At 43.4% G+C, this 21817-nt stretch overlaps 1 protein-coding gene and 1 long non-coding RNA gene across 8 annotated transcripts in view; one reads left to right on the forward strand and one right to left on the reverse strand.

The window, feature by feature from the left end:
* The window catches only part of LOC141983301 (uncharacterized), a 56862-nt gene that overhangs the window by 19144 nt on the left and 15901 nt on the right, over nucleotides 1–21817 (forward strand). The gene's annotated exons all lie outside the window — the stretch shown is intronic.
* DPP6 (dipeptidyl peptidase like 6) overlaps nucleotides 1521–21817 on the reverse strand; it is a 783294-nt gene continuing 762997 nt past the window's right edge. For 5 of the 7 annotated variants that reach the window (XM_074946293.1, XM_074946296.1, XM_074946291.1 and 2 more), the window contains 9 exons: nucleotides 19817–19915; nucleotides 17295–17364; nucleotides 14195–14389; nucleotides 12283–12337; nucleotides 9547–9652; nucleotides 7225–7283; nucleotides 5140–5212; nucleotides 4951–5024; nucleotides 1524–3751 (listed from right to left, as the gene is read on the reverse strand). In XM_074946293.1, coding sequence (XP_074802394.1) covers nucleotides 3602–3751; nucleotides 4951–5024; nucleotides 5140–5212; nucleotides 7225–7283; nucleotides 9547–9652; nucleotides 12283–12337; nucleotides 14195–14389; nucleotides 17295–17364; nucleotides 19817–19915 — 881 coding nt within the window. In that variant the 3' untranslated portion in view covers nucleotides 1524–3601. Of the gene's footprint in view, nucleotides 3752–4950; nucleotides 5025–5139; nucleotides 5213–7224; nucleotides 7284–9546; nucleotides 9653–12282; nucleotides 12338–14194; nucleotides 14390–17294; nucleotides 17365–19816; nucleotides 19916–21817 lie in introns of all 7 variants that reach the window. The other 2 variants (XM_074946297.1, XM_074946290.1) reach the window with 2 other exon arrangements.

The raw sequence follows: 21817 nt of genomic DNA on the forward strand, positions 1-21817 counted from the left end.
CCAGCGCTTATAACAATAAAGGATTCTTTTCCAATTTGACAGAGGATACATATAAGATGTGAGGAAAATGTAGCCCTTCCCTAGTAACCAAGGAGCTCAATGCCATGTAGCCATGGGTATCATTCCCCTTTTACTGATAGACACCCACACACCCACAGGTAACTTGCCCATAATCACACAGGAAATCAGTGTTGGAATAGCACGTTCTCACTCTCAGTCCTTTCACTTTAACCTGAAAACCGTCGTTCTTCAAGCAGAAGAGACAGGGGAGAGATGGCAAGAGAGTTAAACACTCTTTTGTGGTCTTCGTTGCAACTTGCTGTCCTTGATGTTAAAAGTCCATTTGGCCAAGCTTCCCTAGTTGAGACTACTGGCCCATGTCCTTGCTGTTCAGCCACAGGCAGGCAAGAATTGGGGTGGCCCCAAGGTTAATGGGGTGGAAGGTAGAAAGGACACTCATGACTCTTCTGGGAGAGAAAGAGAATGTACATCGAAGAGCACAGTTGTCAGAAAAGATGGTTGAATAACAGAGGCCCTCACATTAGCCCAGAGGTGGGCAACCTACGGCCCGCAGGCCACATCAGGCTCGCGGGACCCTCCTGCCCGGCCCCTGAGCTCCTGGCCCAGGAGGCTAGCCCCCGGCCCCTCCCCCAATATTCCCCCCTTCCCCGCAGCCTCAGCTCACTGCGCATCTGGCGCAATGCTCTGGGCGGCGGGGCAACGAGCTCCTGCCAGGTAGAGCAGCTGCAGAGCCTGGCCTGACCCGGTGCTCTGTGCTGCGCGGTGGGGTGGCTGGCTCCAGCCGGTCAGTGCAGCTGTAGCACCGCCAGCCATCGGTGGTCCAGGCAGTGCGGTAAGGGGGCAGGGGTGTTTGGGGGTGGTGGTCGGGGGTGGGGGGGTGGATAGGGGTCGGGACAGTCAGAGGGCGGGGAACAGGAGGGTTGACTAGGGCAGGGATCCTGGGGGGGGCAGTCAGGAAGGAGGGGGGGTTGGATGGAGCAGCAGGGGACAATCAGGGACAGGAGTTCCAGGGGCAGTCAGGGAACAGGGAGCGGGGGGGGGGGGGTGGATGGGGCAGGGGCCCCAGGGGGGGCCGTCAGGGAACAGCGGGGTTTGGATGGGGCAGGAGTCCTGGGGGGGGGCCATCAGGGGTCCAGAAGCAGGGGAGGGTGGGGGCCGGGCCATGCCCCCATCCGCTAACCGGCCCTCCATACAATTTCCAAAACCCAATGCGGCCCTCAGGCCAAAAAGTTTGCCCGCCCCTGCATTAGCCGGTTCTTTTGGACTGAACACATTCTACACAGCACTTCATGTCTTCCTCAGAAACAGCAATCACTCCTTAGGGTGATGTGCTCAGTAAGTGGTTTTCTGCAGTCACATTGAGATGCTATATATTGCATCTTTTCATCTGGGGCTTGGGTTCCAACTCAGATAGAAATCACACTTATGGTAACTATTATTTAAGTACTTAACTAAAAACCAAAAAGTAGCAAGCAGGGTGGTAAAATAATGTTTTATTTCATGGATGAACGAACACTACCATGCCACATCGTAAATGTCCTCCTACAAAAGATTGCGGACAGAGCAGATTTGATGTTTTTCCGACCCAGTTCATTTCAGACTTTTGAGCCCATTTAGTGTAGTAAAACCTGGACACCCAGCATTCGTATTGTCTATTTGGCATACTGCCGAGTAAAGTAGATTTATACTGTAGTTCCTGTTCGCAAAATATCAATGCACTGTAAATTAAAGAAACCCCCCCCAAACCAAACTAGATTGCTTCTGTGATTTACCAGTATAGTGTCCAGGATGGTCTAACTACAACCAACAGTCAAAGCTTAGAGATTAAAATAAAAAAAAACTTGACACATTAAGGAGCACAATGGATACATCATCATTGCTGTCAGGATGTGAGTTTACCCACAGTACTGTGTAAAAATGTAGAAACTGGTGCTGACATTCAAGTTGTCAAAACAAGAAAAGAAATTACATTAATTGATATATTTCCAAGCTAGTACTTCTAAAGAGTCCTGATCAGCAAAGGAAGGTTATAGTGTGCATGCTCAACACAAGACTAATATTGGATTGGAGACCTGACAAATAACTGACTTACATTCCTTTATATACAACAAAATGAAATATACAATATTAATCCTGGCTGTACATTTGGTCAGAATATCTTACAAGGAGCAACACTAGCCAAAATCTTTATGATATGGTAACTGGAGGTGAAGGAATGATTTTTGAGATTTGAACGATTTTCACCTGGGTTTTTAAACATTGTTTTCCACCCCCGCACAGACCAGTATGATTTTAGATGCTCTGATTTTACAAACCTCCTGCAAGCAGAAGACATAACTAAAAGTGGAATGTGATAATCATTGACTTGGAATCCAAAATCAAAACTAAGCTGCAGACAGCATGTGAAATAAATCTATCCATTCTGATTTCTTTTTTAATGCTTCACAAGACGACCAGCAAAGTATCTGATACAAACTCCCTCTACCAGAGTGTAGATCAGCGGTTCGCAATCTTTTCTGACCACTTATTCAAAGTAACAAATGTTTGCAACCCCCTTACATTTACTTAAGAGTAAAAATGATATCAAAGCTAAGCCTAAATTCATAGATCCCAAGAGCAGAAGGGATCACTGTGATCATCAAGTCTGACCTCCTGTATAACACAAGCCATTGAACTGCCCCAAAATAATTTATTTAAGTGTGTGCTTGGAGAGGCTAACAGAGAATAATTGAAGGGTAAGCGCGTGCCGGGAGGGAGGGAACAAGATTTTCTTTGCTTTACATTGTAATAAAAATTTAACACCTGGCGCCCCCCCCTTCCTGATTGCCTTTTGTGTCCCCCTCTAGGGTCATGACCCAGCAATTGAAAAACACTGGTCTAGTTAGTTCAATGCATGTTTTCTTCCACATCCATGACAAGTGGTGAAGCTGATAAGGTGAGCATGAGATCAAATGTAAAGAGGAACAGGTAAAAACAATATAAAATAGTAATTAATTACATGAGGCTAATTAAACATTAGTGTAACTACAGTGATACTTGGTATAATTAGAATCTGTATGCCCCATAGCAGTGATGAATCTTCTAAACATGGGGGAGAGCAGGCAAATATGTATGAATCAGTACCTTTAAAATAATTGTGCTATAATCTTTTCCATTTATTAAGTTCTATCTGACACAACGGGATGCTAACTATGGTAACCCTAAAAGAGATGATGTATTTCATTGCTACTGCTTCATTTCTTGAATGCAAAAGGGCCATTTAACCTTCTAGTCCTCAAGGTAGTTTCTTGGTGTGGTCCTTCAAGTCCAATTTCTTGAGAGCCTTTTACTCCAGAAGTCATTTTGTGGCAAAGAAGACTGTGATGTCTGTGACGGATTCATGTCAGACAGCAGTTTCTGCTGAGTTCATCATGCTCAATGTTCTTCCATTCAGGAAGGAGTTGCTGTCTGTCAAGCAGGCGAGCTGCTTTCAGTTTCGTTTAAACACATGCTAACAACATAACATTTCTTTCTCCAGGAAAATGATTCAGTTGCATATTGTTATAAAGAACGGCCTTGTGCTTTGCACGAACCAAAAGGGTTAATCCTCCTCCTCCTCCTCCTCTTTCAGTGTGACTATCGGGAGTTTGTCCTGAACTTTGAAACAGTCCACAAAGAAATTGACAAGGGACTTGTACAAGTGTTGCTCAAGAGCTGCACTGTTAAAGTAATGGCTTTCGTCAGGGTATATCTGCAAAGGAACCAAGGAGGCCATGAGTAGCTTTACGTTAAGATTAAAGAGGGGCCCGAACTGCAGTCCCAGATCTGAACACCTGGGATCCAGCCAGAGCTGACCTCTGCAGCTCGGGCCCAGCTCTAGCTGATCAGCATCAATACAAACACTAGCATGTGGCACTTAGGGCTTGTCTTGCACTGGCTAACCGAACAGACTGTATTTAAACCCGCTTAGTTAAATTGGTGCCAACGTCTGTGTGGACACTCTTATTTCAATTTAAAAGTAGATTCTGATCAGGTTTAAGTTAAACCTAAATAGGCCTTAGCTACGTATGAATGCTTTGAAAGTAATACCTATACCAGCAGAGCCCTCTAGTGTAGCTGCAGCTTATGCTGACAGAAGGAGTTTTTCTATCATTGTACCACCAGCGTCCTGAAGGACATGAACTGGGAGTGTTGCCAGCACAGCTATGCCGGTTGGAGGTGGCGGTGTTTTTTTCACATTCCTGACTGACATAGCTAGTCTGACAAAACTTTGTAGTGTAGACCTGCCCTTAGGGTGACCACACAGGGGTATCCACCAGTTGAACTAAATGAGTGTAGTCCTATGTAGATAAGGCCTTAGGATCTACTCCTTGCAATATGAATTAAAAGAGTTTCATTACTTAAAAAGTTGAATGTAAACTTGTTGAAAAAGGAATTTATTTTTTGTTAGAAGGAACGTTGATAACTCTGTAAAGGAACTGTCCTACATAATCTCAACTGTGCTTTTAATTCAGATCTAACAGGCAACTTTTGTACATGTTATATGAATGCCAGTTGATTATAACAGACTTCTAAAACTGTAATTTTCAAAGGAGACTATGGAGCTGGGCTCCTAGTTCTCACTGAAAGTCAGCAGGAGTTGAATACCAAGTTCCTTTGAAAATCCCAGCGTAAGAACATACGAATGGAGCTCTAACAACTGCAGGATTGGGCCAAATCTAAATAATGATAATAATGTGTGTGTGTGTGTGTGTGCGCGTGAGAGAGAGAGAGAGAGAGAGGAACTATATAATATACATATGACTTACAATTACTGTTCTATTTGTATTTTTATATTGTACTGTATATACAGTGAGGACTTTCTAAAGCTTACTTCATAACATCTGTTTTCTGTTCAAAGTGCAAAGTGACTGTTTAAGTATGAAAAATGGAAACATACATATACTGTACCTGCAAGCTGTAATTAGCCTTTGCCCTAATTAGGTGTGTAATAAGATCTGCAGTATGCTGGAAATGGATTTTTTCTGTAAAATCAGATTAGGATCAATAAATGCATAAAAGTGGCAAATTTAATTAAGAAAAAAATCAGAGTCTCATAAACTACGCAATGTATCGCGCTAAAATAGTGAGTTCACTTACCATCAGCTGTGGCATGAATGATCAAAAACTTTTGATCTTTCAGTAATGAGACTCTGTGTGCTAATTTGGTGATCTGTGAAGATAAAAGTTGCGGGTAAGATTAAGCATCATGCCAGAAATGAGTGATTTCTGTATACACAGCAAAGTAGCACTTAACTCTGTTTTATATTTGATCACCAGAATAACAAGCTGATATCATTGCAACCTCTTCCTCTTGGCGGCCTGAATCATTACAGCAGCAGAATGGAGGAGGAACTATGCTGTCTATTTGTCTAACCTTTTCCTGCCCTTCATGACCAATCCTGCCCCAACTGTAGATGGTGGGTGTGATGGATGCACCCCTGCACTCACACCCTACACACTATTGTAATAATCTTTGTACAAAGTATGCCTTGTGAGGTATCATAACTTAATTATAGCTTAGATTGCTATATATATTTCACCATGACAATGCTGACAAGCAAGTTATGAGTTTTCAAATAAGATTCTGATGTTATTAGCACATCTTCCTCATTACCCTACCCAGGCAGAAGTCAGCAAACAAATCTGTCCTAAACAAAGGAATGTGTGTTTGCTTTAATTTGCATTTAAGCAGTAAACAGAGTTATCAAGCAGACATGGGGGAGGGAGGAAACAAATGGAAACCTGAATGTAAGCATACACAGGTGAAAAAAAAAACCCAGCAGGGAACATCCTTCCACACAGACTCTTGGTTCTCATCTAGTTCCCCGCATGCTGCTCCCTCTGTTATAACATTGCCTCCAGGAGAATAATATGGTTTATAAAGTCTGCATCAGCAGCCTTTATAAATTCCACATCACAGTTCCATGGCTCAGGAAATGGCAGTCTTGTGCTCCTTGATTCCTAGAGAGTACATGGCCTAGTTGTGGTGTTTAGGAAGCACACATTACATCAGTGTCTGGCATAGCAGGCCACACTTAGAACACTGTGATGTTCCACAGATACAGTCAATGGCATTTAACAGTTAAATAGTTCCCTCCCCAAGCTAGTCAAAAGTACCCGTACTTACTCACCCCAACCTTCAGAAACATACAGCCAAGCTATTTCGCACTACATCCAAATGAGAACACTGATTGCTTTGGAACCCCTTTCACTTTGATTCATTTGCCTTCAAATTTCTAGAAAAAAAAACCTACCATGGCCTAACTACGCTTGTGAAATTTCAGAAGGCCAGTGAATTCACTATATGGATCACCTACCCACGAGCCCTACCTCTGAAGGAGGCGCACAGGGGCTCTGGCTGATTTTTCTTTGTTGTGAAGTGGGAAATTTCTTCAAACCCCAGTGGTGAATGCCTGTGCAAAATCCATTTCATCGGGCTGTGTGCAGGGTTAGCACCAATTTTTCCGCACTTTACAGACACAGCCCAGTGACCCTTTCCCTCCATGTAGCTACTCTTTTCTAGTTTCTTCAGAATAACTGAAGCATTCACACCCATTGAGCCTCCCTCTCACCCTAAACAATCACGCCCTAATTAATGAGCTATCTTCATTTTAAACCCTGCTCGACCCAAGCCCAGAGGTCTGCTTACCACCAACTCAAGCTTCAGAATTCTGAAATACCCATTCTGTGCTTACCACCATCAGCAGCTCATCCTGGGGTGAAATGTTAAAGGGACTTTAAATGGACTGTAGCTTAAAAGGCATGATCTAATGGGCTGAGCACCAGAACAGAGTTCTAATCATGGCTTTGACACTGTTTTGTCCTGTGGCCATGGACAAGTCACTCAACCTCTCTGCCTCAGATTTCCCACCTGTAAAATGGGGCTTATAATACCTACCTGTTTTAGAGGGGTAGCCTGAGGATTAATGAATGACAAGGCTATGAATTACTTTACTGTTAAATTCAAGGAAACCAAAACAGCTAGTCAGTCTGTAGACTTAAAGCCAAAATAACTTGCCAACAAAGACCTTTTTATTACTTGCAGGCACTGTTTTTGGTATTTCCCTCCTCCCCCAAATTGTACATAAGAAGACAGGGTTAAAAAGTTAAAGAAAGGTTTACATTTTGTCATGAAAGTGCGCACACTGGCTCAAAGCTCTGTGCTCAACTCCATGCAGTTACCTCATATGCTCTGTTATCAATGCCATGTAGTCCCAAATACCTTTCAGAAAAGGCAGAAGCTTGAAAAGAAATAAAGAGAACGTATTGGTCGGTTTTCACTCCAGTGCAGCCCGTTCCAAAAATAAAAGCCACATTTCCTGACTCAGCTTTCATTAAATGAGAAATGTAGACTTAACAAGACTCTCATTTTTGTTTTGTTTTAGAAATGTGATCAGAATGAATGACTCCGTCTGTAATAACGTTGATAGAGAAAACTTAATTCTAATACAAGAATAGTCAAAACACATTTGTAATGCCAAACCTTTGCAACATACAGCTACCAATGATCCACTGTGCTACATGGCCTTTCCCATGAATGTATATAGAGAGGTATTGCATTATTCACAGGGGGGCTCTGCTATTGACTTCTGAATGCAACTGAAATACACTGGGAGCTACAAGTTATATAATTTTGTTCTGCTCTCACCTAATGGCCGATCCAACTCCAGTTGAAGTCAATCGGAATGTTCTCATTGGCTTCAGTGGAAGTTGCAGGGGCCCTAATGCAGGAGTAGCACCTTGATTTTAATGGAGCTACTCCTGATTTACACCAGTGCAAAGTGAGAGAGTATCAGTCCCACTGAGTAGCCAGCCAAGGAGAGAATGGAGGGGAGGCAAGGAGGTTGCTGTGCCTTCCAGCAGCTAAGAGGAAAATCCCTATATAGGTCTACTGGATGGGAATGGGATAGCTTCCCCTTAGAGGTGTGCTTTGATGGGAGAGGCTAGAAGGTGGCCTTAGATCAGAGTGGGAGCAGCCCTTTGCAAATGATGATGGGAATATTTGGCCTTTGAAAGAAGATTTCAAGTTTGAGTTTCCAATGGGCTGATACAAGCAATAGTGAGAATTTGCAGACCCAGCAGGTGTGACACTCAATGAATAAAGCCCAAATCCTACAAGGCCCTCCACATGAGCAAGGTTCTGTGGGGCTCCCCAGTGGGTCATTGGGTGGGTGCAGGAGTCTGCCCATGCACAGAACTGGGCTGGTAAGTCTCTATTTAGACCTTATTCAAAAGCCTTCATTTAACATGTGACCAAACCATTTATCAAGCTCACAAAGCTCCATCAGAAGGTGAGTCTGCAACCTAGGCAAATGTGTCCATTTGCATGCACAAGCTGACGCAGGCTGCTTTAAAATCTAGTCAGAATGTATAACGTTAAACAGGGTGGAGTAGTTTGGAGCTCAAGCCCTAGTTCTTCCTAATACTGAACAAACCTTTTTGAGAAGTGTCTGGGTTGTGTTTATGACACAAATGTATGTATTTATCACCCATTTGTAAGGTGATAAGTAACACTCAGCGTGGATTTGTCAAGAACAAATCGTGACAAACTAACCTCATTGCTTCCTTTGACAGGGTAAAAAGCCTTGGGGATGGGGGACAGTGGTAGATGTGGTATATCTTGACTTTAGTAAGGCTTTTGATACTGTCTCGCATGACCTTCTCATAAACAAACTAGGGAAATACAACCTAGATGGAGCTATTATAAGGTGGATGGATAACTGGAAACTGTTCCCAGAGAGTAGTTATCAGTGGTTCACAGTTATGCTGGAAGGGCATAATGAGTGGGATCTGGCAGGGATCGATTCCAGGTCCGGTTCTATTTAATAGCTTCATCAATGATTTAGATAATGGCATAGAGCAGTGGGTCTCAAACTAGGGGCACCGCTTGTTCAGGGTAAGCCCCCTGGCGGGCCGGGCTGGTTTGTTTACCTGCTGCGTCCGCAGGTTCTGCTGATCGCAGCTCCCCCTGGCCGTGGTTCGCCATTCCAATGGAGGCTGCAGAAAGTGGTGCGGGCTGAGGGACGTGCTGGCCACCCTTCCTCCAGCCCCCATTGGGCTGGAGCGGTGAACCGTGGCCAGTGGAGCCGCGATCGGCCCGCCAGCAGATTTCCCTGACGGGCTGTATTGCCAAAGTGGCAATGTGGATGGCTGCACTTTGCAGTCATTACCATTGTTACTCTTTATTTCATGTGTGCTCAGCATGGTATAAGACACAGAAGGACAAAGGGTCCCTACCTTAAGGACTCTACTGTCTGAGGCCATATTGTAGACCTCTTACTTACTTATGCAGGGGACTCATCCCACTGAAGTGAAGGAGACTGCTCACCAATGGGAGTAAAGGGTTCACAGTCTGGCTCGAAATAGACAAACACTAAAGACCCCGGGAGAGGCAGAAGCCAGGTTTTAAGAAACAACGAGAAGGGAGACCTAGTAAGGGGAGGGTGGGAATGTCACTGATGGCTAGGAGCTGGCATTTTGTGGCCTCCGGGGAGTGGTGTTTACCGTATAATTTCAAGTCTGTCAATGGAGAAAGAGCGGCTCCGCACGTGAACACTTGATTCTCTTCACCAGCTGGGAGAATAAAAGCACTCAGATAGCCCCCGTAATCCTAGAATACAGACAGACAAACAGCACACGTGTCAACAAGAATGCAGAAATGCTGGGCACCAAAGCCGTCGTCTCACACATCAGTCAGTGTTACCAAGAACCGTGGCCATGCTGACACGATGCAACGCTGTGATAACGCATCATACAGGCAGGCACATCTGAGGGCCAATAACCCCGTGGGTGCTTTATGACAAATAGCATACAGTCTCTTTGTTTATATTTATTTGTATTGCACCTAGAGGTGCCAGCCCCATAGTGCTAGGCTCTGCACAGACATGCAGCAAAGAAATGGCTCCCTGCCTAGAATGCTTATAATCTGAGGGTATGTCTAAACTGCAGTCAGAGGTGCGACTGCAGCATGCAGAGACATACCCGAGCTCGCTTTGCTCTAGACAGCTCGGTAACGCAGGCTGAAGCATGGGCTATACAACCCCACCTGGTCCATGCTGCAGGAGCTGCAATGCCATTTTAGCTATCTAGATCAAAGCAAGCTTGGGTATGTCTACACGTGCTGCCGGCACATCTCTGACTGCAGTACAGACATACCCTGAGCCACCGCTGTGGCTCTGTGGGGATTAGCTGTAAATTGAGCCCAACTAATACAAGATAATGTCTTAGCCTGGGTGTTAAGCGCACACAAACTCCCCCACCGCCATTAGATGACACAAAATCCCACCAGGCCAAGGTACAGCAGAACAGAGTGTTTATTTGATTAAAAACCATTCAACTCTGCTTTCCAGTGTAATGGGCTGGTAGCTACTTTGAGACGCACTGGGGCACGGTGAGGTGCGTTCTGACAAATCTGCGAGCATTGTGTGCACCTATGTGGGGCAGTGGTGTTTTCAATACACAGTCTAACGAATGGGAAACAAGGTTCTAAACCAGTGCCACAGCCCCACAAAAGAGTTACTAAACTAGCCAGTTCCTAAAGCCGGGTTCTTGCAGGCCCTACACAGGCAAATCTTCCCTTTTACTTCAGTGGGAGTTTTGCACACGTAAGTAGTGGAAGCCTGGGTCCTAACTATGGGCCTGATCCTGCAACCATTTATGCACTTGAATAACTTTGGCCTAGATCCACTAAGCGATTTAGGCACCTAAATCGAAAATTTAGATCTTCAAACCCTGCTCAGCTGCTGCCTAAACCTGCAGGTACCTACGTCCCTAGGCCCCTAAGTTGCCACTGGGAAAGTCCCATGGCACCTGCATTTTTCTGCTGCTGGGCATGTGCAGAGCTGCCTCAGTCCTGCTGCCCAAGCAGGTTCCTCAAACTAGGTGTTTCCCCACCTATCTCCCACATCCTGGGTGAGTGTTCTAATCACTGGCTAAAGGTTATAAACCGAGAGTGTCTGCCTGCAGATGTGTACACGGGAGGGGACCCTCCCCCTTGTGTAAAGATATCAGGCACCTCTGCAGTCTGATCTCTGTGCAGGAAGAGGTGTGGATGCTCATCAGACCAGGGTGAGAAGAGTGCATGGGAGGGAAAGTTAACTCAGTCAGGGTCTCTAAGGAAAGCGGTGGCCATAGGAGTCCCTGATAGTGCAGAGGTACAGAAGGCTACATACAGATGGCCAAGCCTTCCCTGGATCTTTGGGGAACCGCCAGGTTCAAGAGAGGGCCCCATAGCCTATGTCTCCTAGCTCCTCTTGGCAATTTTAACTTTCCCCAGAGCCCCCTCCTGTGTGCTCTTCCAAAGGAGAGGAATGATCTGGCCTATGAGGACCACTTGTGTCATCAATATAACTGTATGTGTCTGTGTCCAGGATTGGGCCCTGTATCTGTGTGGTTAAATAAAGTCTTGCTCTGTTGCAGAGTCTGTAAAACTGCAACATCCTCTAAAAAACATCAATCACTGGTACTGAATTTGGTTACTGCAATGCCCAAAGTGCCAGCAAAGATTCTGGATGTGTCTCATCTACCTGAAACAGAGCACACAGTCGGACTCACACTGGTTACACTTAGACCCTGAACCAGCAGTCCCTGCTTGGGCAAAACTCCCATTTTTTTGGGTGTAAGGTCTGAGTTTTCAAAGCTACAATGGTACATTCATTCTATAGTGTCAACCTTAGTATGTTTCCCCTCAGGTTGAATGAACTGGTACCAACCCAAGAACCCATCTCCTTTCCTCAACCCCTTCAGAAATAGTGCCAATAGCAAACCTGTTATTAGCATTTCAGTGGCTGCTATGAACTGGTAAGCAGTCTCTGAGACAGGGATTCTATGATCTGTTCAGCACTTTTCACCCACTGTACCTCTATACGGATAGCATCAATAGTTTCTTCTAACAATCCCCTTCTCATATCTGACAGCATTTTTTCCTCACAAATAATAGATGTTTTTCCTTTTCAAGATAATTTCAAAGGAAACATTGATAAATGGAAAAACAAAAGGAGGACTTGTGGCACTTTAGAGACTAACAAATTTATTTGAGCATAAGCTTTCGTGAGCTACAGCTCACTTCAAATGGGCTGATATAATGAAAGCTCTCATCTTTAGAATCTCTAAGCAAGAAGTAGCCTGTCTCAAAAAACAAAACAACCACCACAAGTACACTCAATAAATCAAGATTAAGCGCAAGTGCTTAAATACATCAGCAAACAATAACAGAGGGTAGGAATCACAGGAAAATGTTACCTTCCCAAATACAGCAACTCGCATTTTATCAATATAATGTTCTTTCAACATTATCCTAAAATATGAAACAGATGAGAAATAGTTAAGTTCAAGGAGGACACTGTTAGATACATGGAATACTGTACATGATGGCATTGTGTGGCTTGAAGATTTTATCAGCATGAGTTTAGGATGGTTGTATTACCCAAGCCTCAAGCGAATTATATAGGCTAATCCAAACTCACGCTGATGGCTACTGCTTTCATGTAGCTTTCTGTTTGATTTGTTCTTGCTCTTTTAACCCTATGTCTGATATGGAACATTCCAGGTACATCATGCAGAACACACCTCCTGTGAGCCAAAAAGTACCAGGTACACCCTAATTTCCGTTAATTTTGATTGGATCACGGAAGCACAACATCTTACCTGTAGAACCAATGACAAAATTCTTACTTATACCTGGTTCCAACGGCATTCTTAAGGTATGAAATACTTAGAACAGTAACTCTGCAAACGGTACAGGGTCCCATATTTATTGTCTTGCAATTAAATGAAAAATATCTTCACTTTACAAGTCAGAAGGTGGATTTTTTTTCCCAACTGCTAGCACTGCAAAATTAATCCAGGCACGGAAAATCAAACGGTACTCTTTCTGCCCCTTCTGTTATTTATCCCCAGTGGCACAGAGTCTGAAATCAGAACGTTACTGGTGGACGGGGAAGCACAGAATCTAGCTAACTTTTCTGTATCTGCAGTGGCACCACAGTACTAGCAGTAGGGAATTTCCCCCCCGCCCCCAGTAAAGTAAGTGGCTAGGACTTGAACATAAGCAGGGGGCAGATAGCTTCATTTAACAATGTTTAAATATTTAAATTAGCCAAAGTCTCTACCTGTGCAGCAAATAAGTAATTATAAGCAAATACATCATTGTAAGTTATTTGTAAGACTAAAAATGTAAGAAAATTTTTTTGTATGTTTTTCAGAAACATTCATAGTCATCTTTAATACAGTCCCCAGAATTTTATTTAAATAATCTTTCCGTAAATCCTTAAACATCTTAATCCACCATTTTGATGCCAAATTATTAGCCTTAATAAAGGCTGTTTGTTTATTTATTATAACAAACATTAGCATCATCCATATATGTGCCCACTTCCTTAGAGACCAAGTATATATTTTTATCAACCGAACTAGCTTCATAATGGCACGGAACCACCATTGCTATGTATTAGGCTATTGCTGTAGTCACATGGCATGCATTACTCTGATGGTTTGGCAACACCTCTGAGGAAGATCTCACAGGCCTCCAACAGATCCTTCTCTTAACAACTGAATGAGCCTTCAACCGAACCCAACCATTTAAAAAAAAATATTCCTCCTCCTCTCCTTCCCCCAAATATTTTAAAGCAGACCCTTGAACTTTTAAAAGTTAAGACCTTCAGCTACATTTTTATTAATGTTAACATCAGAAAAAGTTTTTTGGCTTATAAATGGAATTCTTATTTAGCTGACATTTTACTCCCCATATTGAAATATACAGGAGTGTATTTGTACTTTCAATTTATCACATTTCTTCAATTGTTTACACAACAGTATTCAAATAGGAGGAGATGCATCACTGAGTACCTAGAGAGATAAAACAATTGACTTTAACAACAGTTCAGCTCTGCTTGCAGCACCTGGGCAGGGTGATCAGATGAACAGAGCTCCCTCTCAGGGAGACCCTGATCCTGGAAGAGAACTGTGTAAGCAGATTTTTCCCACCCCTTCCTCACAGATCCCTGTTGACTTCAGTGAGGTCCCACCAATGCAGTTCTCTTTGCAGGATCAGGGCCTTAGAGTATTTTCTAGTGTCCAGATACAGCTGCGGAGCCTTTGAGAATACATTTCAATGATAAATGCAATTAATTTTTATAATGACAGTGTCATTCACCGGACAGCTTCCAACTGATCCTTCTCCTCCAAAAGGGCCAATTTTCTTTTAACTTCATGTAACAACTTAGTGCCTTGGAATCCACTGCCCCTGCCATCAAACTTCATCACAATTGCATTGTGGGAGCTGACCAGCACGCTTTCCCAATTCACTTCAAACTTTTCTGTTACACTCTGGCTACCAGGTGTTCCGTCACTGAAACAAAAACAGAGACAAAACAAATGCATATTACTCATGCTCAATGGAACAATGTCAAGGCTGCCTAAGACTAGAGACCTTTCATGCTACATAATCTCTTTTAAAAGTGACAACATAGTCTCTCCTTTTAAAGGTGAGTTTGCAGAGCAGCTTGTACCGATGCTACATGCGTTATAAGGTGACATTGATTTTAACGAGAAAGCCATGATCTCTGTCTTCATACAGCACTGCCGCAGGGAGGTCTGGTGTGTGGGATGGGTTTTGAGGCAGGTGAGGAAGCTGCAGGAAGGTTTTCTCAGCTATCTATCTAGATTCTCATATGGCAACCACCACCAGGATATTGGAGCATTTTGTGAAACTAGGAAGCATACACATAAATGGGCCAGATCCTCAACTTGGCCAAAGTGGCATAGCTCCACTGAAGTTAATGGAGTTATGTCATTATACACCACTTGAGGAGCTGGCCCCAATCTATATTTCTTTCTTTCTCTCTCATCCCTCCAGTCTGTAGGGGCTGAACTCTTGTGGGGTTGCTGGTGGAGGTTAACTGGGAGGGCCTAGCCTGGGAGCATGGCAGAAAATTTGGGGAGGAAAACCTATTGACTCGTTAGACTCCTGTCACCCATCGCAATCCTCCCCTCTCCTGCAGGAGTGTCGGATAGTGGCTACAGATGTGACTGTCAGACACTTGATGTCACTATTGCTTAAAATAGATACAAGGGAAAAGCAAATTAAAAAACAAACTGGTGACAGTTCAGCTCTGGTTGCAGTGGGTAGTCAGGGTGATCAGCCGAATAGGGCTCTCTCTCAGGGAAATCCTGGTCCTGGAAGAGAACTGTGTAATCAGACTTCTTCCACCCACCCGCCAAATCGGGTCCCACTAATGCAGTTCTCTTTGCAGGATCAAGGACTTAGATTACATGCTCTTTGGGGGCACTTAGTCCTAAATGATCACAAGAAACACACATGACAAAACAAACACTGCAAACAGCACTTAGCTGAGCATCTCAAACTTCTCAAATTCTCCATACAAAGCAGAAATTACAGTGCACCCACAGAAATAGGGTGAGCAAGGGACAGGAAATTTTGTGGAGTTAGTTCTAAATGACTAGGGATACTGGCATTTTCACCTACTTCAGTTCCTTTTATGGGCTCCCAGAAACACAAGAAAACTTCTCTCAATTTTTTAACATGCACATGACTTTAGTTATTTGCATTTTTTCCACAAAGGCCCAGGAGCATCCACTTGCAGAGGCAGCCTAACCAAGTGTCATTAGCTTGATGAGTACCAATCTTCCTCAAGCACTTGTATAATGAAGTACGTTTTTGCTGAAGTAATTTTGTGATGTGGTAGCCTGTTTATTGCAGTGTTTTTATCCTTCATTGAAAGAAGCTGCAGGATGGTGTTTTGGAATTCATTCGCAATGCATCTTTGCCTCCTTCATTCCTATATCAGACTCCTTTCTCCTGGCAAAGTGCATCCATGCTTGAAATCAATGGGAGTTAGGTGCCTGAAAATCTTTGCAGATCTGAGCCTAAATGACTCAGTGGACTAGTTGTAAGGATAGTTCAGTTGTTGGGATAGATGGCATTAATAGTTTGGTGCTGCTATGAGGAAGGCACCATTTGGATGGAGGTGACTGGTTATTCACTGCTATTTCTAGGACTACACGGCAGAGTAACTATAGATTTAAGCTTTTGCAGAGGCTATAATAGCCCATTAAAAAGTAAACATGTCCACTATTCCCCAACACTGACTGCCACAGTTTAACAGGAAGACAATGCATCCCCTAATGTAGTATTCTAATGTGAGTGGGCTCACCCAGTCCTGCTAAGAGATCCACAGATATTACACTATTGAGGAGCCATGGGAGGAAGTGGTGTGCCGTGGGTTCAAGTTAAATAAAAATGATCCCTTGTAATAGCTGCAGTATTGAGAAAAGCTGATTTCACAACTCTCTGCTAGGTTTAAAGTGAATTTTCATTAAGGCCTTGTCCATTTTTGCCCAAGGCAATTTACAGTGTTTGTAGCCAGGTTTGAGAGAGATAATAACCAATTTGGAAGAGTGGAGTGGAGCCAGCACTGTTATCTGTGATGAAGAGATGACACAAATTGTTCAGTGAAAAATCTATTTGAAGATCTTTAAGGAAGTTCCACATTCCTGTAGCAGATTGGGAACTCTAATGCTTGTCCCCTGAGCTTCACCCAAAAGGGAGCAGGATGTGAATTTAAAAAAAATTGCTGATTTTTTTTGTTTGACCAGTTCTTTTGTAGGCAGCCCTCCTTTTGAAGACATCTCCTTTATCATCCTGAAATAGCATGATCCCAAAGGTTTTGGGTCTGCTATCATTCTAGCTTTAACTATGAAAGTCTTTAGGGTACGTGTACACAGCAAGTTGGACCCCAGGGCAGCAAGTCTCAGAGCCTGGGTCTACGGACTTGGGCTCATGCTATGCACTAAAAATAGCTACAGACGGAGCCTGAATGTCTTCCCAGCTATTTTTAGGGCTGTAGCAAAGTCTGTAGACCTGGGCTCTGAGACATGCTGCCGTGAAATCCTACTTGCTTTGTAGACGTACCCTCAGTCTAACGAAGTTGGCATAGCATAAAGGGAGTATTGTGTGTGGTTGGTACCCAACATTGCACTTGGCTAGGTGTAAGAGATCTCTTAAAAATGCAGTATGTTTTCCCTTAAGTCAGTGGCAATACGCACAGTGTGTATAATTAAGCTTGTCTATAATTCTTTACAGAATAAGGGCCTTAGATTGTAAATTCTTCAGTGCATGGATCATCTTTTATCCTCTGTTTGTATAGCACCTACCCCACCGTGGCTCTGATCTTGGCTGCTTTTACAAATGAAAATCAGAATTACAGATTACAAATAAAAATAAGAAAACTTACACAACCAGTAGCAAAGGATAGTGTATGGTGTCCGCAAAGGTTGCTGGCTTTAAGATTTGCATTGGCAATTCTAGGCAAAAGTAACAAACAGCAAGAAGGATTTAATATGGGAATGTTGAGATAACTATCACAGATTTTTACAATGTTGTGGCCATTATCAACTGAAATAAAACAGCATTTAATAAGATGCTCTGGTAAATAAAACCCTAAAAACACAGATGTAATCAAGGATAAGATCCGGACCGTAATAGCTGAGGTGACAAGAAATTTAAACCTAGAGTGAGCTATTTAGTCATGCATCACTTACACAACAGGCAATTAACATCTGGCAATAGCTATTATTTTCCCTTTAGGCAGCTGGATGAGTGACACTGCCAAGAATCAATATTTTGGGGAGGCAGAGAAAGGGAGGGTAACAATAGCTTAAGACAAAAGGAATGTAAGGTACAATTGCCAAATAACATGGTTGTTGATGTGACAGGCAGAATTTTTCTGCTTCAGGGGCTTCAAGACAGTTAGGGGATGGACTTGCCTCTTAATCCTAAATTCCAGGGGCCTGATTTTGATCTCACTTCCTCTGGTATAATACAAGTCAGGAGTAACTCCAAGTTGACAGAGTTACACTGGTATAAAATCTGTGACATCTGAGTTAGGCCCCAGTTGTGCAATGATACCTCCTAAAACTTCATTTAAGTTCTCTGAGATGCTCTTCTTGACCACCAACTGGTATATGAAAGTGGTCCCACACAAATGCTTTCTGCATTAATGAGACTGCATTTGTTTTTAAATTATTAACTATAATCCAGATTACCAAAGGCATGGCAATTAAATCAGTATTAGCAGGATTTTCAATAGAATTAATATACAGTTTAAGCACTAGGTTTAAGTGGTTTGTTCTGCAATCATTTTGTGAGACTCAGTCTAATTACTTATTCCATCTGAATGCTAATGGACTGCAAATTGGATCAATGGCCCAGGGACAGTCAGAGAGTCAGCCATTTGACTTTAAATATACATAAAACATGGCACACAGTGCTCCCGTTACTGTGACGCCTTTAGGGCAGACCTTGGATACATGGTGAAGGCACATGAAAAAATACAGTCAGCTTGTATTTATTACACACAAAAAACAGGCTAGTTAAGATCAGCAGAAGATACTTTCACTAACAACTGCAGTTAATAATGTTAGCCGCAGTTCTTGAGTTATTTATAGTCAATTCAAAATATAATTATGAAATGGCTCATAGGGTCTGGATAGAGTTGTCTATGATAGGCTGTCACTGATGTTCTATCTTTGCCCAAAATGTTCAGGAAATGCACAGCTCTGTTTTCCTTATTTCTATGCATCCATTTCCCTTCATAATATCAATGATTGAGGCAGAGCATTTTAGGTAATTACTGCAGTGTTCAAACAGCTACAGCCACTCGGCTTTTGGCCTCATATTTTATAACACCACTCACTGGTCCAGATTACGCAGTAACACAGTATCTCTCATTCCTTTCCGTGTAAGTGTCATTCTATGTCGTATCTGAATGGATGTTTTCTATTACAGTACTCTGCATTTGAAGAAAATCTCTACTATGACCAATCCCATCATAGGGAAAATATCAAGGAACATGTTTTCAGCCCTGTTTTCCTTAACTGCTTCCAAATTGTCAAGTATAGCCACACAAATGCCACGCAGAAATGAGGATCTCTGGGAGCCATTACATATTTTGGGATTTCAAATGTGGAGTTTCCATGTAACAAAACAGACACTCTTAAAAATGTTGCAGGTGCAGCTAAGGGGGCTGGTGGAAAATATCTGAACTATTTGGCCCTACCTTTGTCTATATTAGGTTTATTTGTTTGTATCTCTGTCCCCATCCCCTTCCTTTAGTCTCGCCTCTTTTGCACACAGATGTGGAGAGAATATTTAATTAAGGAGTGGCACAAAAAAGAACTAGCTGCGTTTGTAAACTGCTCCAAGTGTCATTCTTCTCTGCTGCAAATAAGATTTTGGACTTTCCTTTTCTTGTACAGCTGTTTTTTCCAACTTCTATCAAATTACATGGGTTTTATGAAAAATTTTAAATCACTGAGACTGAAAATCTCTTACATGCATGTCTCCTGATTGGTAATTGCTGCTTGATTCACTGCAATTTACTGCTCTGTACTGAGAGACTGCCACAGTTGTAGCTAGTAAGCACATACAATAGGTTTGAAATGGAATATTGTAACTAATAAACCAATCAGCAAACACACCCTGTAATGGACAGCTGATCCACATCATGTCATCTCCCAGTGTCAATTACTTTTTTTATATAAAAGCTAATTTTTATCCTTTTCTCTTTCTGTCTCGTCCATCCTCATCAACTCCTGTCTCCAGAATAACTTCCTTCTATGTAGCATTTCCCAACTAAGTGCTTCCCAAACTGGACAACATCACTGACAGCCACAGTAATTTTTCCTCCTGCCAATCCAGTCGAGATACTGTGCCATTTCACAACAATAATAGCGGAAGGCAAAAAGAGATACTTACTGTAATCATCTATCTTGATTTCCATGTACTCCACTTTAGGCATTTGCCTGTCATTTACAGCCAGCTGCACATTTTCATTTACCTCCAGCTCAAAGGTTTCTGAAAGAATAAGGACAAAAACTACACAAACCCTCCGGAGTTATTCATGGACAACTTAACATTTTGCCCATGCCCCTAATATTTTTAAAACAAATATTTTCCTTCTAGACACACTGTCCCCTCTGAAGTCCATGAGGAGAGATGCACAGCTAAAATATAGTAGTTACCTTGCAATATTTCTGAAACATGCTTCAGATCCAAAGAATTATTATGGGCTCTATTACCTGAGAGGAAAAAAAACCACCTTTGCCCCAGATCAAGAGGTGGTATAAACTGGCGTCCACCGAAATCAAAAGGACTAAGTGTATTCACACCAGCTGAGAATCTAGCCTTCTAAGTCTAGATGCTGTAACAGTGTTTTTGCCTCAGACAAAGCAACAGAAGATTACGGTTGAATCGATACATTTTAAGAGCTCGCTCTGCAGTTCAAGTGGAATGGGAGAAGAGGATTTTTTTGGTGCAGATATATTTTCGTTGAGATTTTCACTCAAGGGGAAGATATTCTGTTCGAGAGTTCTCCAGGCATGTGAAATCAATCTGAAACAATTAAGAGTCAATGAAAGCTCTCAACAGAACATCATTCATCGTCTACCACACAGCTCCGCAAACTGCAGCAGAGTTGGTTCACATTCTGAACATCTCCCTTGGACCAGCACTATGCTCTGAATCAGACAGACAGACAGCCATGCACAGAGACAACACAGACAGACAGCGCTTGTGTTATGGAGGGGATCTAGTGGTTAAGGCCTAAGCCCTACATTTTCAAGTGTCCCACCAAACTTGAGTGTCCCAGTTTCTGAGCCCATGTGGCTCCCACTTTGACTGGATTCATGGGTGTTTGGTGCCAGGACTGGCCCTATCTTATAGGCATATCACGCAGTTGCCTAGGGTGACATCTTCCTCGTGGCTGTTCACTGCCTCCTGCTGAGCTGTTCCCTTCTCCTGATCAGCTGTTCTCCAGGTGGCATCCCCTTCCCTCCTGCCCAGGCTGTACCTGAACGCTGAGCTGCCTCCTGCCGAGCAGCAACCTCCCTCCTGCTCTGGAACCAAATTCTCTCGCCCTCATGGGGTGGTTCATCTCCAGCTTGCCCCTCCCTTCCAGGCAGGAGGCCAGCAGCCGAGCGACTTCTCTCCAGAACAGCTTAACAATGGCCCCCTGCACTCAGCTGAGCAGTTGCTTGGCTGAAGAGCTCTCAAGGTTCTCAGCAGCAACGTGTGCTAAGTGGAGAGGAGGCCAGGAGACACATCCCAACATGGAGCAACTGTGTCTGATCATGCATGGCTTTGCTGCAGGCCAGGTTCCATTCTTAGCCTTTCTGGCAAGACTTGCTCTCTTCCCTCTCGACAGAGAAGGCCTAATTCATTTCCTTCAGCAAGTGAAGGCTGGACAGGCCTTGCCTTACTTCAAGACCTCTAGCATCTAACAACTCATCAGAGTCAGGCCATTGGAAACAAAGTGCCACAGCAACTCCCTGGAGCTCAAGGCTGTCAGAGATTGTCTCTCCAGTTCCTTCCTCAGCCAAATCCTGATCACATTGGACAACACAACCATGGTGGCCAACCTGAATCATCAAGACAGGAAAAGAATGTTCCATTCCAGGGAGAATCCAATGTCCTCTTCCTCTGGGGTCCTTCAAAGCCCTGAATGTACCCAGCTCTCTGAATCTTCCAATGGACTGGCTGTGCCAGAAACGACTTTGTCAGAGGAGTGGTCCTTGCAACAGCAGGCCTTCAACCAAGTACTCGCCTGCCCCCTAGCCTCCTTCAATCAGCCTCTTCATGTCCAGCTGTAAAACTCCCAGGTTCCCAGATTCTGCACCACACGCCTGGACCCTAATATCTTGGCCCTGGGTAAGTTTTCTGTGTCATGGGTGCAGGGAGCCAGTTGATACCTTCCCTCCT

The sequence above is a fragment of the Natator depressus genome, chromosome 2, assembly GCF_965152275.1.
Source record: "Natator depressus isolate rNatDep1 chromosome 2, rNatDep2.hap1, whole genome shotgun sequence".
Classification (NCBI taxonomy): Eukaryota; Metazoa; Chordata; order Testudines; family Cheloniidae; genus Natator; species Natator depressus.